Here is a 19,126-nt window from a genome sequence, read left to right as displayed (position 1 = left end):
TTGCTTCATTCATCTGTACTTTTGTCTCTTTCCCAGTGGTTTTGTAAGATCATTTTTATTAGAGCTACAATTATACTGTGTCATAGAAGTTCAATTTCTTCTATTGATTACGCTCTCAGAAGCTAAGTTTTTACTTAATCCATGTTATACATTTGTGTACCTAACAAGACCAAATACTGAGGATGTACTATTCTCTTGCTTTTTCAAGTATTTTCAGTCACTCTGGTGATTTAGAACTGAGGTTATTGGAAAGGAGAAGCCTTTTCAGAAAAGGTGAGTATCTTTTCTATCCTTCTTATTTCTCTGAATCACACTGGGGATAACTTTTGGATCACAAATGGAAATACATGACAGAGCTGATACACAATTGTCCCTACCCCTGAATCCTTGGTTTCTTAAAGCCCTACAACGAGTAGAAAGTTGTGTTTGTGTGTTTATTGTATAATCTGTATTTGCAAAGTCTGAGATATTTAAAGTCCTTGATCAAATCAAAAACCTCCATTTCCTTCTCTGACATCTTGCACACACTTCACCCTCCTAGAAGAGGCTGGTCAGGCGGGACACATGAGCAGCACCTGTAATTCCAACTCTACTGATAAGATGCCTCCTGGGATCCTGCTCTCATCCTGCCATGATTCCCTGGTTCTTTTCTATTTGGGGCTGTTACAGCCATTACTGTCACCCTTCTTAGGGTGCCTGGCCACTCTGTTCCTTGTTTAGTAGTGAGGGAGATAAGACAGTAGCCAATGAGAGAAACAGCTAGAATCACAGCAGACGAGCTTAAGGAACATAGATTTCATACACTTGGATAACTGGATCCTGGCCTCAAGGAATCACAGATAATTTTACTTACCAGGTAAATGTACTCCTATTTAGGTTCATATGCCTCAAACATTCACTAGCTACTGTCTTTTCTACCTTTTGTGAACCTCAACTATTTTGAATACTTTTCTTAAAGACAAGTAGTTCTAATCCTTAAAGATGTCCCTTATGAGAGAATTATGGTCCATTTTGCATCTTTGAAATGTTCTATCTTCTTTAGAAATCCCTGACTAAGTTGTGAAATTAATACAATAAAGGGGCTCTCTAATTTTGATCAAACTACTCAGACCCACTTTGCCTGTTCCCTTTCATTATCTGTGAAAATATGATAATAATATTATTTACTCTTCAGTGTTTTTAAAAGGAGAAAGTGAGATAATGAATATGAAATATTCAGCATAGTGCCCAGCACATGAAAAGTGTTCAGTTAAATGTCAACAATGATTAGTGATGATGATGATGATTTGAAAACATCATTGGGACAAGTTAAAAGCCTCAGTGGAAATCCAAGTTCTACTACATCTATAACACATACTGTCCGTGGTGATATAATCTGTTCCACATTTTAAGGACTCTGGATTTTCAGCGTGATTAGAATACTTTACATGGCATCACCCAGCAACTACTCCTCTGCTCCAGTCTCCGAATTCCTCCTCATTTGCTTCCCTAACTACCAGAGTTGGCAGCACTGGCTGTCCCTGCCCCTCACCCTCCTCTTCCTCCTGGCCATGGGGGCCAATGCCACCCTCCTGATCACCATCCGGTTGGAGGCCTCTCTGCACGAGCCCATGTACTACCTGCTCAGCCTCCTCTCCCTGCTGGACATGGTGCTCTGTCTCACCGTCATCCCCAAGGTCCTGGCCATCTTCTGGTTTAACCTCAGGTCCATCAACTTCTCAGCCTGCTTCCTCCAGATGTTCATCATGAATTGCTTCCTTGCCATGGAGTCCTGCACATTCATGGTCATGGCCTATGACCGCTATGTGGCCATCTGCCACCCACTGAGGTACCCATCCATCATCACTGATCAATTTGTAGCTAAGGCAGCCATGTTTGTTGTGGCCCGGAATGGCCTCTTTTTTCTTCCTGTTCCAATCCTTTCTGCCAGGCTCAGATACTGTGCAGAGAACATCATCAAGAACTGCATCTGCACTAACCTTTCTGTGTCCAAGCTCTCCTGTGACGACATCACCTTCAATCGGCTCTACCAGTTTGTGGCCGGCTGGACCCTACTGGGCTCTGACCTCATCCTTATTGTTCTTTCCTACTCCTTTATTCTGAAAGCTGTGCTGAGGATCAAAGCTGAAGGTGCTGCGGCCAAGGCCCTGAGCACCTGTAGCTCCCACTTCATCCTCATCCTCTTCTTCAGCACAGTCCTGCTGGTTCTGGCCATCACTAACTTGGCCAGGAAGAGAATTCTCCCAGATGTCCCCATCCTGCTCAACATCCTGCACCACCTCATCCCCCCAGCTCTGAACCCCATTGTTTATGGTGTGAGAACCAAGGAGATCAAGCAGGGAATCCAGAAGCTACTGAGGAGGTTGTAGGAGGTAAAAAGGATCAGATCTACTTTTGGAATTGTTAATGAAAGTCAGGAATTTTTTGTATATTGGAAATTTTTCACTTTTTAACCCTGGAAAGTTATTGTTTTCCTTTTTCTTAATATCTAAAACAATGAAAACATTCTTCTGTGAATCTTTGTTTCCTTTTGCTTCAAAGGAAACCTCCCTTTCAGGGATTCTGTGGTTACTTGGGTATTTCCCCTTACCAAATCCTTTAACCAAAGTCTTGCCAAGTCTCAGTCAAATGGAGCTGGATTAGAGTAGGAGTGTTTGAAACACTAAAGAAACAAAATATACATAATAACCTCAAAAAGATCTGCCTGTCTCCTGATTTAAGAAGGACTTAGATGCCTCTCCTGTCTCAATTTAGCCTAGTGCACCCTTATATGACTTTTCTGTTGTAAAAGTTTGACTGCGTTGAAGATTAGACATTTAGTCCAGAACTTTGCATCTTGGGATCCTGAGCATCCTTGACTCTTCTCTCTAGCACCTGTGGCAGACATGCCATCTTCTGGCTCCTCAGATCCTCTCAGACCCCCTTAAGATTTTGTGTGTATGCAGCATCTTTGGGCGCAGCAGCATTTCCCATTTTTCCATCTTTCTGCTAAAATTCTTTCTTCAGTTATCTATAAAGGAGAATGACAACATTTTAGGGGTGGGGGTTGCAGGGGAAGAAGTTGTATTGTTTGAACTATTGTATGTTCTTTTCTTCACTATCTTCATCTTCATGACTTTATAATCTTCACTTTATTCCATCTTACCTGCCTGTAAGGAACTTAGAATTTTCAATCAAATTTCAGGCACCATCTGTATCCAACTCTGACCTTCCCATCCTAGTCACAAATCACCTGCCCTATTCATTCCCTTTATTGCCCTGTTTGCTTCAGCCTCTATCCTGAGCTGTGGCTGGTACAGTTGTCAACAATTTTCCAGGCATGGAAGGTGTAGGGTTTGATTTTCATGGATAAGTGTGTTCCATTATTTTGCAATCCCCTTTTTAATGATGCCACACATTTTCCAATATTTTCAAGGATTACTTTACAACAGCAACTTGTCTCTTTTGAGGATGAAAATTAAGAGTTTCAAATCCATCATTTTTATTCACTTGAATACATTTCCCAATTTGGTCTATTCTACTTTCTTTTGTATTGAAACATATGTTTGTGGAATGATCTGATCAAAATGTAATCTTTCTATAGTATTCTTTCCTTGTGTGTGTCATTTTATTTTTATTTTTTCTAGTTTTATTGAGATATAATTGACACATAACATTGTATTAAAGTGTACACATAATGATGTGATATGTGTATATTGTAAAATGATTATTACAATATGTTGGGTTAACATCCACCAACTCACATAGTTACCTTTTTTTTCTTGTGATGGGAACATTTTTTAGGATATCTTTCTTTGGCACTAGATAAGTCATTCTTCTCTGCATTTTGGGGGGTTAAATGCTATTGCATGCATACGTTTTTGAAGTGCTGAACCTTCTTTAGGGTCTATATATCACATTTTATAACTTTCGTCTCATCAAGGGTCAAAGGATTGAGGAGGCTGAGCTCTCTCTTTTTCTTTCATCCCCTCTAATCTCTCCTTTCCATTGAGTTACTATTAAATGACTACCTACCACATGCCATACACTTTACATGCATTCTTATTTTATCTATACATTTGCTGTGCAAGGTTTTTCTGTTGCCCCCTAAAGAAACTGAAACTCAGAGAAGTAAAATGGCGCCCAAGGTCACAGAAATTGAGCCTGGATAAGTCCATGTCTCTTGGGTTCCTGAAGCCTGAACTCTTTCCACAAACCACTGGTCGCAACTTTGGCTATGAGACAGCATAACCTGGTAAGTTACAAAAATCCTTGAGTTACATCTCAAGCTTCTCATATTCCCAACTCAAGCTTGGTGTCTGGCACTTAGCAGACACATTATAAATATTAATTTGATGCCCAGAAGTTTATGGCAGGTAGGATGTAATCTATAATGCTTGAATCATAGAAGGATCATCAACTTATAAACAAGTCCCAATATGGTTGTTATAAAGAGATATGTTCTTGCTCTAGGTAGTACCATAACTCTTTCAAAATCACTTTACTAATTTTATTATGCATTTATTTTATATAACATTATATTAAAGTGTACAACTTAATGACTTGAGATATGTATATTGTGAAATGATAATGTTTCACATTCTTCACCTCATATAGTCAGAATTTTTTCCTTGTGATTAGAATTTTTAAGATCTACTCTCTTAGCAACCTTCAAATACACAATACAGCATTGTTAACTATAGTCATCATGCTGTACATTACACCCTAGAATTTATTTATTTTACATTTGAAAGTTTGCATCTTTTGACTCCCTTCACCAATTTCCCCTTCCCTCCACCCCTCCCTCGCCTCCAGCAAGGGCCAGTCTGTTTTCTGTTTCTGAGTTTGTTTTGTTTTGTCCAAGATTCCCACGTGTAAGTGAAATTATACAGTATTTGTCTTTCTCCGCCTCACTTATTTCACTTAGCACAATGCCCTCAAGTTCCATCCATGTGTCTCAAATGGCAGGATATTGTTCTTTCTCACAGCTGAATAATATTCCATAGCATATATATACTACATCTTCTTGATCCATTCATTTGTTGATGGACACAGGCTAGTTCTGTAAAATTACTTACTAATAAACAGAAACCTCAATTACATAGAGTTGGTAGACCAGAAGAGGGACCTCTCACACCCTAAGACAATAGCACAGCACAACAGGAAGATGAAAGATTCCTTTCGTGAAAAGGGCTCAGCCAGTGAAAAACCACAGATTCTTTGTATACTATAACCATCCTAACTTCCTTTTCTCCTCTATAAGAGAATTCTCCTTCCCTCACCATTCAGGAATTGCCTGTGGCTCACCATGGCTACAGACCCCAAGTTCCAATTCTGTGCTGATCCCAAATAAACCCAATTTTGCTAGAGGAAAATCTGGCAGTTTAATTGTTTTATGTCAGCAGTTCCTCTTGGTTATTGTGAATAATGCTACAATGAACATGTGATTTTAAAAAAAAGTGTTGATCCCATTTTTGAGGGGGAAAGGGTGCCATCATTGTTACAAAATATAGATGTGTAGCCTGCAGAACACAAGGAGATCAGTGATAACTTCAGGATACATGAGTGGCTAGCTTGGGTTAAAAAGTCAAAACTAGGGCCATCAGAGAAAAATCACAGAGAAACTGAGTTTGGTTAAATACAAAAGAAAGATTTCTATCAGTCTAAAGAAAGCTATCTATCTGCAGTTTAAACTGCTCTACTGGGACAGAGTTAGGGGGAGCTTCTCCATCCATATTTTCCCTGAACCCATGTGCCAGGTGTCCAGTGACATACTAAACTCAGCATCCCTACACCTGTTATCCCATTGTAGGATTTATAGACCTTTCTTTCTTGGTCAGGCAAGATGAAGCCCAGTTCTCTTCTTGCACTAAGTCTCCTAACCAAGCAAGTCTCCTAGGAAGGCAGAAGGAAGAAAGAGAAACTAGGAGGCTCCTTACAGACATGTTAATGCATCCAGAGTCACCACCCCTCCCACCTCGTCATTGCCTTTTTCTTCCTGTTTACTGGAGGTTGCCTGTTAGAATAGGATCCCTGCCTGCCTTGTCATTCTTCCTATCTAGATCCAGCACAGCCTGCACTATCCTCCCTTGGCCCTGGAACTTACAGAAGACATGAAAGGATGAGTCCTTTATGATGTACCAGCTGTAGTAGCAACCTTGCTGGGACTTTGCTAAATAAATCTTGTGAGTTTTATGAGCTCCTTTTTGTCTCCTACCCTCCTTCTTAGACCCTGATGGGAAAAGGTGGCTTGGGAAGCAAAGACTCAGTGAGTAAAGAGCTGAGACCTTTGGGAATTGTGTCTTACGGTGTTCCTGTAGGTAGAGATTTGGGATGTGAAGGACTGAGTGGCTTGAAACAGAGGTAAGAACTTGCCTAGAAGGCAGAATCCAGGGATCTGATGCATAAGCCTGACACACAAACATGGTAGAAAATGTAGGAAAAGAGACTAGATAGCCTTTATTACAATAATGTCAACATTTTGTATGCTGAGTGACCTAAACTACTTAAGTTCTTATATATTTTTCCTCCTTGAATCATCTCTCTTAGATATGAATAAGCAACTCTCTGGAGCTCACCCCTCCTATGTATGGGACAGGTAGATAGATGGAGCCTTGCCCAAAGTCACACGGTTAGCCTATATTCATAACCACATTGATCAGATTCCAATGTCTGTGTTCTAAATGATCCTTCTCTCCTGTCTCCACTACTCTGATGAATGCAACTACAGGTATTAAAATCCTAAACAAAATCTTAGCAAATCAAGTTCAGAAAACCGTTAAGATTTGTTTAACTAATAAACATATTTACCCCCTACAGAATGCAAAGAGAGTTCAACATAAAGAAATCTGTCAGTCTAACTTAACATACCAAGGTTGTGGATAAGATCATAGAAATAAAATCATTTAAATCAAAAGAAGATTTGAACCATAGCTCTGGAATCTGCTATTTCTGTGACCTATTCATTAAATAGATACTAACTACCTACTGTGCTCCACAAACTGTATTCGATACTGTACACAATGGTAAGTAAGGCTAATGTGGCCCCTGCCCTCACCAAGAGTTCATTCTAATTATGTGGTTGTTCAAAGAAAATAAGCATCAGGGGGCAGGGGTAGAGCTCAGTGGTAGAGTGCATGCTTAGCACTCACGGGGTCCTGGGTTCTATCCCCAGTACCTCCATTAAAATAAAAGGGAAAAGCATCTTTAAATGTACTTATTTGAATAATTTTTAAGATACATTGTTTAGCAAAGAAGCAAGAGGCAAAAAGAGTACATAGAATGCTATACAAAATAATTTTGTAATGCTATACCAAGAATACATACAAATAAGTATATATATGTGTGTGAGACTGCTGGGTGTTTACCCAATGCACCTTTCTTCCTTGGTAAAAAAGAGCTATTATTTTGTAAATAGAATTTGTATCATTTCTGTTTACAAAAAAAAAAAAAAACTCACAGACACAGAAAACAAACTATGGTTACCAAAGTGGAAAGGGTAGGGAGGGATAAATTAGGGGTTGAGGATTGACACACATTACTAAATATGAAATGGATGAGCAAGGACCTACTGTATAGCACAGGGAACTATATTCAATTTCTTGTAATAACATACAATGGAAAAGAATCTGAAAAGAAAGTATATATATGCACATATATGTATATAACTGAATCACTTTGCTGTACACCTGAAACTAACATTGTAAATCAACTACACGTCAATAAAAAAAATTTTTTTAAACATTATTTTACTTAAATATCCATGCATACTGCCAAAATACTGTATCTCTCAGGTTCCAATGTTAGTAGATGTTATTTGGCAAAGTTTCCAAGATAACTCTTTAATGTGAACTCAGCTGAGAAATGGTCATTTGCCCTCCCTCCTTCCTCTTGGAACAGGCAAAGGATTGGTACCTGAATTTCTGGCAACCAGCGTAAACTATCAGCAACACTGAGGATGAAAGTCAGATTCTAAGCATAGTAAAGCAGAAATGGAGACACTAGTGAATCTCTGGTTTCAGCCCTGAATGTGCACCTCTGAAACTCTTCTACATGGCAGGCAAAATATTTTCTAATTTGTTTAAGCCATCGTTACTTAGGTTTTCCATTATATGCTGTCAGAAATAATACTGATATAGAGAATGAATTACTTTTACTGAATACCTTTATCTAACTTTAAAAATTTTGAACTATGTGCAAATATTTTCTATTTTTTAATTAACTATGTTTTTAATTTTATTCATTTAATCATAAGATGCAGACAGCTTTGGTAATTATATAAAGAAAATATACCAAATCCTGGCATAAGCCATCCTAGAGCATTACTGTGGAAGAATTACTTTAGATAAGTTGGATTAAAGAGGCCTTAATGAAGAGAGGTGTAAATGGGAAGAAAAACAAGAGTAGAAGCACAAAAGCACAATAGTCAGGAGGCTATTACTTGGTCCAGGCAAGAGATGGTGGCCTGGACCAGATTGGTGGCAGAGAAAATGAATTTAAGGGGACAAACTTTGGAAGAAAAGTCAAGTAAATAGACTGATGAATTAGAAATGAGGTAGTCAATGTAGAAATCAAATAGAATTCTTAGGATTCTGTCCCTGATAACCTGGTGGACATGGACTCATTTACTGTAACAGCATCATACAGATTTCTGGGTATTGTTGAGTTTACATTCGAAGTTTGTGATGATAAATTTAATGTGCAATCAATATGCTTATTTATGGATTTTTTTCTTTCTATAAAGCTTCAATTTTTCACAGAGGAGACATATTTAAATTTAAGCAGAGTTTGGGTTTTTCCAAGCAACTTCAGTAGAAGGAAGGAACAAAGGAGGTTAGACCATTTCCAAGAGCATAATTGAATGACAAGCCATAGACTCTAAGCTTGACAAGGAATAAGGTCAAGATAAGAGAGGGAGAAATAATAGAAGAAGGGGATTCTTTCAATGGCTTGGTCATCTTGATGTCCAACAATTGTGACTGTACTAAGGGTAGTTAAAAATTTAAGCCTGAAGTTAGAAAGTGATGATCAGAACGTAGAATTTTTCAAATCTAAGTTTTAGAGGTGTATCAACCACAAAAATGAGATAAGTCAAAAACTGGGAGCTTAAATAAGAAAGGTTAAGTTTTGAGCACAGGCTGAACTAAGTTTTCAACCATTTCCAGTTTTCCCAGCCATGGGATGCCCACTATAGGCAAATGACATTCTGATGAAAAATAAATGCATGTAAATGAAGTAATTGATAACTATAGGAGGGATACATATGGTATAATTTCTTAAATTAAGGATAAATCTGAGAAAGTTTGGGAAAGTTTAGACTTCAGGCAAACAATATGTTCAATAGAGAAATAATTTGAGATGTGAATTTTTAACCTGTAGTATCTCCCACTGATTTTAGACAAATAATTTAGTTAGGCAATAAATAATTCATTTAATTTCCTTGTTGTCTGATCAGATGCACAATTGCCTGGGAGCTACGTTGCATTTAACAATGAGCAGACACTTATCCTAGTGTCCTTTACAAATCTGTCCGGGATTGGTGTAATTGTAGCAGTCTGCTGCTTGTATGGACCTTCCTGTCACTTTATATTGCTCAGGAGGACTGAGTCCATCAGTAATAGAGACAATGAGGAAAAGAAAGAGATAACAACTCAGTGGGCAAGCAGGGCATGAGCTGTTTCTGCTGGGAATTTAACACAGCTCTATTCTCTTGTGCTGGGAGCCATGCATCTGGAACACAATAGGGCTGGGCAGAGATAGCACCGGAACAGACTGATGGCCAAAATTCAAATTTCAGAAAGGATGCTACAATCATGCCAAAAAAAAGAGAAAGGGCTGCTTTCGAGTTCCCGCTCCTCCCATTCTTACTTTTACAGTTTCCCACAAGTTCCTAACTGATCACCTTTAAATGTCTCTCTGAATTCACTGATTTCTTACATTCGTTTTGTATTTATAAACACTGATACGTTTTTCTCACCAATTCAATATTCATCCCTTGAATTCTCACCCTGAACAATACAGCCCAATCAATAGTAATTTTTAATTTTTCCTCCAATTATAAAATAATACATTGACATTCTAACATTTGAATTATATGATATTGTATTCCATTTAAAGTCCAGCAAAATCTTGCCCAATAGTAATAGCTGGCATAAACAGTCTGTTATGTATTTTTCCCTCTATTTTAATGTGTATATTAAGATTTTATATGTGTGTGTGCATATATATATATATATATATGCAAATGGTATTATCCCATATCAGCTTAACATGTACATGAGTCCACTAGAAACTATTATATCCCCTGTCTTTACACTAGGTAAAACCATTTTATATACTATGAATTTGTAGTATGTTTCACTATCTGCTAAGGTGTGACTTGAATCATTTTTAAAACTCTTCCATTTAATGAAACTTTCACTTTCCATATACATTTTAGAATAACTGTAACAAGCATTCCACTGAAAGTCTTGAGGGAGTGCTTCTTGAAATTACACTGAATTTATTGATTAATTTGGGGAGAACTGATATCTTTAAAACATTTACGTATCCTTTCCAGGTACATTATTTATCTCTACATTTAATCAGATCTTCACTTAAATACCTTGAACACGTTATTATAATTATATTTTTGCATACCAATGTTTGTAGCAGCACTACTCACAATAGTCAAAACTTGGAAGCAACCTAAGATGATTGGATAAAGAAGATGTGAGATAGATAGATAGATAGATAGATAGATAGATAGATAGATAGATACAGATAGATACAGATATCCATATATATATTGGAATTTTACTCAGCCATAAAAAAGAATGAAATAATGCCATTTGCAGCAACATGGATGGACCTAGAGATTATCATAATAAGTGAAGTAAGTCAGAGAAAGACAAACACTATATAATATCACTTAAATGTGGGATATGAAAACAATATATTTACAAAAAAGAAACAAACTCACAGATATAGAAAACAAACTTACAGTTACTAAAGGGAAAAGAGGATGGGGGGATCAATTAGGAGTATGAGATTAACAGATACATACCAATATATATAAAATAAACAGCAAGGATTTACTGTATAGCACAGGAAACCATATTTGATACCTTGTAATAACCTATAATAGAAAAGAATCTGAAGCTTTGCACCTGAAACTAACACAATATTGTAAATCAACTATAGTGAAATTTAAAATTTTTTTAATTTTTAAAAAATTGTATCCTTAAAGGTCTTGTATATTTGTTATAATACCAATTTCTACACATTGATAAAAATTTTTCCTACTGTAAATGGTATGTTAATGTCTAATATTTTTAGATAATTTTTGCTGGTATAAAGAAAACTACTGATTTTTCAAGTTTATCTCATATCTGAACATCTTACTGAACATACAACTAATTCTAAAGATGTGTTTATTATTTTTAATGATTATACAAAAAAGATGATAATCTAACCATTTTTCTATTATATGTTATTGTAAGAAATTGAATATAGTTCCCTGTGCTATACAGCAGGTTCTTGTTGTTTATTCATTTTATATATAGTAATGTGTGTCTTTTAATCCCCAACCCCTAATTTATCCCTCCCTGCCCTTTCCCCTTTTAATTTAACCATTTTTATTCTGATCCTAAAACTCCTTCCTTCCTCAACTTACTGTGTTGGTCAGGACTTCCTCTCTTACACTGAACAGTGACAATGGTAACGGCATTCAGCTGTGTTCCTCTGGTGCATTGCTCTTGCCTCCTCCAAGGTAATGCTCCCTCCCTGGGGCGACCCCCTTCTAATGACTAGTTGAGGAGAGAGGAAAAAGGCCTGACTCACAAGCCTCAACTAGAGAACTCTGAAATGCCATCCTGAGCTCCCTTTGTCGTTATGTGAGTTCTTGTTTTTGTTTTTATTCTCTCAAGTATTTGGGGGTAGTTTCCACCCATGCGTACACCAATCAGTACTCTGCCCAATACTTATATTACTGAAAAACCCTCTGCACCTCGAAAAGCGAATTCAGACTCGTAGGCAGAGTTTTGGGAGCAGAGAAAAGAACAGTTTCGTTGCTTTGCCTGGCAAAGGAGTCACAGCAGACTCATGCCATTAGGACTGTAAGCCCATCTTGGGGTTGGCATCTTGAAGTTTAACAGAAAAACTGGATGGAACAGAAAAGGTGGTAACACCCAGGGTGTTTTACAGGGTGCTATATTCCTCTTCACTTCAATGAATCTTCAGGAGGAACTCAGGAGGGTCTGTCCATCCTTCTGAGATTATCTGGGTTAAAGTTATTCTCAGTAAAGAATGAATCGGCAAGCAGTTTCCCATCAGTTTGTTAGTTTGCTTTATACTCCCTCACTTAAGGGGGCCCTTCTATAGATTTTTGGAATCCTCTTTCTAGGCAGTTCTCTTTTCTCCAAGAAGAGAGACTTGTGAACTCTAGCTGCCTTGGCCTCCCCTGACTCCCATGTCCTTCTCCTCAACACAGAAAGACTGTCAGTCTACACTTCAGTTCATCCTTCCTTTTACATGGCCGGGAATCTCTCTCCAGAAAGCTGCAACAATCTTTCTCCAGTGAAAAGAACTGACCTCATTTGTTTCCTACCCTCCATTGGCTGATGTTCGGTGTCTTCAGAACCATTGTTTCATATATTTTGTCCAGTTTCTTTGGTTGTGGTTTCAAGTGAGAGGGCAAATCTAGACCTTTTGCTCCATTTTTATAAGTTAACATTGCTTTTGAGTATGTACAATCATGCTGGACAAGTTGATGAACGCACCATCCAACTTTTGACACCTCACTGAGTCGAGGGTTGGATTTGTAACTGCATGAGCCTTCTACTCTCCCCGCAGCTGGAGAAGATAGGTTTTCCATCTGAAGCATTAGCATCTTAGGAGGACTATGTCCCACAACAAAAGGGAATACACTTCTGGGGGTTGCTGAGGTTACAATGACTTGGAGAATCTAAAATATACCTAAGAAATTTGAAGAAAATAGATTTTAAGACTGGAGGAAGGGCAGTGGTTTATAGAAATGGGAAATCAAGTGAGATGTGACTAATTCAGGACCTTCAAGATTAAGAATGGCACTTAGATTTATTTTTTTAATTCTGGGGGGAGGCAAGATAATTAGGTTTGTTTGTTTTTTGTTTGTTTGTTTGTTTAAGGTAATAGGGATTGAAACCAAGACCTTGTGCAGACTAAGCCCTCACTCTACCACTGAGCTATACCTTTGCCCTTTATTTTTAAGTGAAGTGTCCACCAAAATTTTCTTCCTTGTGTGTGGAGACAATATGATATGTACTCAGAATTAATTTAAGTGTCTCAGGGAAGAACATGTAACTATGAATCTTGTATTCACAAGGTTAAGGGGCTAAGCAAAGATAGCTACATGACCAAACCTCCAGGTTAATTATGTTTTTAGCCTGGGGAGCCCAATCTCTGTCTTCATTCATACAAAGAGAACCTTATGCTAATATTCCTTGAATAGCCAAAGACTGGAGATGATAAAACCCACAGAAGTTTCAGCATGAGAATATAATTGTCCTTCTCTCCTCACACACCCAACAGATAACCAAGTTTTGCTCATTCTTCAAAGAAATTTCTTTAAAATACTTTTTCACTACTTTTTTCATGCACTTTGCAGTTAAAGAAATCAAGGAGCTCCCCAGCTCTCCACCTTTCACCAAATTTTTAGACTCAGATGCCATATAATACATACCTTTTCAAATCCAGTATTTGCAATTTACCAGTCAAGATACATTTGAAAAACAAAGATCCTATTTGTTGAAAGCAAGGGATTAGATCTCTCTACATTTCAAAGGCCTTTAAGAATTTTGGAATCTGCTGACCAGAACCAGTGCTTAAGGACCTCTTAATAGAGTGGCTCTTGCTTTCAGTCTATGAAATTTTGCAAATAAGAATCATGTTTGACCTTGGGTAAAGCAACTGGATGAGCTCCAACCCTAAATTCCCTACTACATTTCAATAATGATATCACTGCCTACCAATTACAATAATATATTATGTTTCCTCACCTATTTTCACCAGATTGTGACATCCAGAAATTTTAGCATATGCCAAACTTATATGTTCCTCATTTGAGGTTTTTGCATGCAGTCCTAGACAATATAGCACCTGGTTTTGAGTAAACAGAATGTCCCCTACACCACCACAGTCAGTTTTATCACTTCCTACATTACTGATCTTCTCATTCCCCACTTCTCCCTTCACCTGGGTTCTTGGTGTCCGGACTTCTCATAAAGAGTTTGAAGGTATGTGAGGATTCTGTTGGACATAAGCAGTACTATTACGACTATTACTCTTTTTTAATAGAAGCTGGACCATCATGATCAGAAAAAGATGGTGACCTCTCTGAGTTCTGTGCCTCTGCTTAGTTCTTCCTGACTCTGAAGGGACAAGACCTAAAGACAAGATGCATATTGGAAGCAGCAGGTTCACAAAAATGGCACAGAGATCATGGCCTGAAGAGCAGAGCTAGAGCTTCAGTGGTATCTGAGGAAGGAGTGCTATGTCATGGAAGGCTCTGGAGTCAGACAGACCTGTACTTGAATTGAAGCCCCATCACTCACCAGATGTGACTTTTGTCAACAGTTCTCCATTTTTGCTTTCTAATATATAAAGTGAAACAATAATCCCTGCCCTGCCAAATTTTCATGAAGGTGAGGTGATTTAAATATGTAAATGTTTAGACACAAAGGTAGGTACCTGAGAAAGTTAGTTACCCAAACTAGGCAAATGGATCTGGTCAGTTACTAAGAGATCCACAGTAATTCCTGAGCCTGGAAGGACAGAAGGTGGGTAGGAAATGCTCACTATCCAAGCATTATTTTCCTTTCTACAATCACACATCCTCAAATAGAAACAGAAGAAATTGTAATAGGTTCTTCCATAGAGAGTCCCTTTCTGTGCATTTAAAGCCCCCTCTGTAACAACTTCTGAAACCCCTGTTTTAACTCTTTGGTTCGAAATCCATATACAATAGGGTTCAAGGCAGGGGGTATGAGGTGGTGAAGGACATTGAGCAGGATCGGGATGTCCATGGGGATCCTCCCTCTGGCCACATTTGTCAACACCACAACCAGCAGGATGGTGCTGAAGAAGAGGATGAGAATAAAGTGGGAGCCACATGTGCTCAGAGCCTTGACTAAAGCCCCTTCGGCCTTAAACCTCAGAACAGCTCTTAGGATGAAGATGTAGGAGAGGAAGATGAGGAGGAAATCTGAGCCCAGTAAGGTCCAACCAGCCACAAATTGGTAGATTCTGTTCAGGGAGAAATTGTCACAGGAGAGCCTGGACACAGACAGGTTGGCACAGATGCAGTTCTCAATGACATTTTTCCCACAATAGCGGAGCTGGGCAGAGAGAATGGGAACAGGTGAAAGCAGCAAAGAGTTTCGAGCTATGATGAAAGCACTAGCCTTGGCCACAAATTGGCCAGTGATGATGGATGGGTATCGTAGTGGATGGCAGATGGCCACATAGCGGTCATAGGCCATGACCATGAATGTGCAGGACTCCATGGGGAGGAAACTGTTCATGATGAACATCTGGAAGAAACAGGCAGAGAAGCTGATGGACCTGATGTCAAACCAGAAAATGGTCAGGACCTTGGGGATGACGGTGAGACAGAGCACCATGTCCAGCAGGGAGAGGAGGCTGAGCAGGTAGTACATGGGCTCATGCAGAGATTCTTCCAGCCAGATGGTGATCAGGAGGATGGCATTGGCCCCCATGGCCAGGAGGAAGAGGAGGGTGAGGGGCAGGGACAGCCAGTGCTGCCAACTCTGGTAGTTAGGGAAGCAAATGAGGAGGAATTCAGAGACTGGAGCAGAAGAGTAGTTGCTGGGTGATGTCATGAAATAAATCCTAAACTGAGGAGATTTCACCTGGGCTTCTGTATGGTAAGAAACAGGAAATCAGGCCAACAGGAAACAAAAATGTCAAAATACTAGCTAACCCTTACTCACCCAGAAAACTGATGATATATAGAAGAACAATCCCAAACGAAGGCAAAGTTCAGTAGAGATATATGTGAATGGGAGAAGGGCTTGGCAAATTATTTCTAAAAACAATTTGGAAAAACAAATAAGAAAAACAAGGGACAAGGTTCAGAAGGAAAAATGAGAATTACCTCATTAAAACACACTGTAAAGCTATAAAAATTTGTCCAAATGATACTGACAAAAGCAAATTGGTCAATCATAGAACCCATAAGCCAGAAATGCTCATAGTTTACAGAGTAATCGAGAATTAATAAAGATGTTATAAAATCATATTTAACCATAGGTCTTTTTAGTGAATATTGCTGACATAATTTGTTAGTCATTAAAAAATTAGTTTTCCTCACTTTTTATCACACCCAAAAGTAAACTGGAGATGGAAAAATTTATGATATACTTCCAATCCTATGATAAAGTAGAAAAAAGAAGTAAATACTGATTAAATACAAAGAGGATCTCCAAGGCTCCCCTGTCATTCTGACTTACTGTTCCTCAGGCACAGTCCACCCTGGACAAACTTAATTTAAGCCTGCACAAACACAGTTCAATGTTCCTATAGAGAATGTTATGCTCAAAGGCAAACTGTTCTCGTTAATATTTATGATCACCAACCTCACATGAGCACTTCATGGGTAAGTCCATTATAATAACCTCTGGTTAATTCACTCTTTCACCCACTGCAAGCAATTTTTCAAATTTTCTAAATTCTTTTTAAATTCTAAATCCTCTCTCAGAAGATGACCTCTTCAAGTGTGTCACAAAGACAGCAGAGACTATTAGATGCGAGTTCCTCAAGTTTCTCATAAACCTGTCAATGCCTATACCCCTGCTCTCCTCTTCACCTCTGGTATACACGAATATCTATCCCTCCTCCTAATTCCAGTCTCTTCATCTCTGATGTGGAGTCTATCTACCCTGATCTTCTTAGGAAATTTGACCTATTATTCATTCCATCTGCTATGTATTCAATCTTTCCCTCTGTACATCCTTCCTGTGGGTATTCAAAATATTAAGACAAGTCTCTCATCTCTCAATAAACTCTATCTATCCCACATCCCCATTTGGTAGAAAGACTGTACTTTCAGTTTTGGACAAAGATACCAAATCTCTCTCTTTCTCTTTCTTTCACACTCAAACTTAAGGAACCAGAAGAGGAAAAGGATATCTAAAGGAGTCAGCTGTCTGCATCCAGTAACCAGAACTCCCACTGCTTCCTTGGCTCTGCTGAAAAAATCTAGAGAGTTTTATGATCTGCAGTCAATTACTCACACTGTTCCACCCTCTTCTCCAAGCCAGCTGGGAACAGTAATAGTCTGAGATACTGGGACCCTGTGGCTGATGAGCTGGATCTCTTGGGAACCTCCCTCTTAACTTTATGTTAAGGTGCTATTAGTTGGTAGTTAAGAGGTGGGAAACAGTATTTGAAATGGACTTGAAGTTCAAATCTATATCTATCTGCTGAACTTCACAGACCATCCTCTTAAACATTACTTTATACCACTTTCAAAATCCTGAAATGTTATATTAAAACTTTCCAGAATTTCTTAACAAAACTGTACTCTTTCCCGCTTTTTATATTATCCTGAATTCAACTCTGCTGTTGATATCTGCATGAATTTGGGCAGCTAATTTATCCTGTGTAAACCTCAGTATTCAATAAATATTTATTGCCAACCATATGTCCAACACTAGAATAGTCACAGGGATAAAAAGTTGAATGAAGTAGTTAAGGTCTCTGCCCTCATCAAGTTTCTATTATGCAAACATTACGTTATAGTATCAGTAGCCTCCCATTGTTCATAAAATAAAACCAGTTCTCATAATATAGACTACTCAGGACTACACATGAACTGGGCTCTTAGCTTCAATGAGCATTAGATCCATGTTGATTTTGTTCCTCATTAGTATAGTGTCTCACACAGTATTTGGAATGTAGTAGAATCAACACATTTTTACTTAATTAATTGAAGGTCATACATATTCTGACTCCTTCCTACCTCTTCAGTGTACTTAGAACCACTTTTCTGAGTGGCTGATTATTTCAGTCACAGATATTTTTTAGTATCCCTTGGGGGTTTGTGATGATGAAGTTAAAGTAAAATCAGTCAAACTGACTGTATGATTTTTTTTTCTCCTTTACCAAACAGAAGAAGAAAAATGGAAGAGAGGGGAAGGGAAGGGAAGGGAAGGGAAGGGAAGGGAAGGGAAGGGAAGGGAAGGGAAGGGAAGGGAAGGGAAGGGAAGGGAAGGGAAGGGAAGGGAAAGGAAGAGGAGGAGAGGGGAGGGGAGGGGAGGGGAGGGGAAGGTAAGGGAAGAGAAGGAAAGGGAGGGGAAGGGAAGATTTTCCTTGAGAAAAGAAAGACTATCCTTTGAGAAGTACTAATCACAAGTCTGCACTTACGATGCCTGGGGGCTGGAATTCACATAACTTGCGTGTCCTAAAATCTCATAAGTAAATTGGTTTTATTGGCTTAAAGTTGTTTGTATCATTCCTTTATTACCCTTCTAATATCTAGTATGGTCTGTATAATAACTTCTTCAATCATCATATTGATCCTTTGCACTTCTTTTTTTCTTTCTAAAGAAAAAGAAATTAAGATTTTTTTCTAAAATCTTACCAGGATTTTATTAATGTTATTAATCTTTCCAAAGAATCAACCTTGTTTTTGTCGTTTTGCTAATTTTCCTATTGTTTCTGCTTTCAATAATACTTTGCTAATATCTTTATTAATTCCTTACTCTTATTTACTCTTGCTTAATTTATTCATTTTCTAACACCTTAAGTTGTCAACTTAAATAATTGATATTAAATCTTCATTCTTTTCTAATATAAACATTAAAAAGTATCATTTCCCTCTAGTTTAGCTGCATCCCACAACTTCTACAAGTCATTATCAATTAGTTTGAAATATTTTCTCTTCATTCCACAACTTTTACTGTGTATCATTATCAATTAGTTTGAAATATTTTATAATATTCTCTAATTTCTTATTTGAATCATGGATTATTTATATGTATTTTGTTTAATTTCCAAGCATCAGGGACTTATCATGACATCTCATTATTATTGATTTCCAGTTTAATTATGTGTTGGTTTTTATCTTTTGAAATTCATTGACATAATTTAGGACCCAGCACAAAAATGT

At 38.0% G+C, this 19,126-nt stretch overlaps 2 protein-coding genes across 2 annotated transcripts; one reads left to right on the top strand and one right to left on the bottom strand.

Moving 5' to 3' along the window:
* The first annotated feature begins 1,292 nt into the window (after positions 1-1,292).
* On the top strand, positions 1,293-2,369 carry LOC105076834 (olfactory receptor 56A4). Its single transcript, XM_045523814.2, has one exon. The coding sequence runs from the start codon at positions 1,428-1,430 to the stop codon at positions 2,367-2,369; it is 942 nt and encodes a 313-aa protein (XP_045379770.2). The 5' UTR covers positions 1,293-1,427.
* Positions 2,370-14,891: 12,522 nt separating this feature from the next.
* Positions 14,892-15,836, bottom strand: LOC105076833 (olfactory receptor 56A1). Its single transcript, XM_010965065.2, has one exon. It carries the CDS (start codon positions 15,834-15,836, stop codon positions 14,892-14,894), a length of 945 nt encoding a protein of 314 aa, XP_010963367.1.
* Between the last annotated feature and the right edge of the window lie 3,290 nt (positions 15,837-19,126).

This window comes from Camelus bactrianus, chromosome 10 (assembly GCF_048773025.1).
Source record: "Camelus bactrianus isolate YW-2024 breed Bactrian camel chromosome 10, ASM4877302v1, whole genome shotgun sequence".
Classification (NCBI taxonomy): Eukaryota; Metazoa; Chordata; class Mammalia; order Artiodactyla; family Camelidae; genus Camelus; species Camelus bactrianus.
The sequence above is the reverse complement of the archived record's forward strand: the minus strand, read 5'-3'. Positions and strand labels throughout refer to the sequence as shown.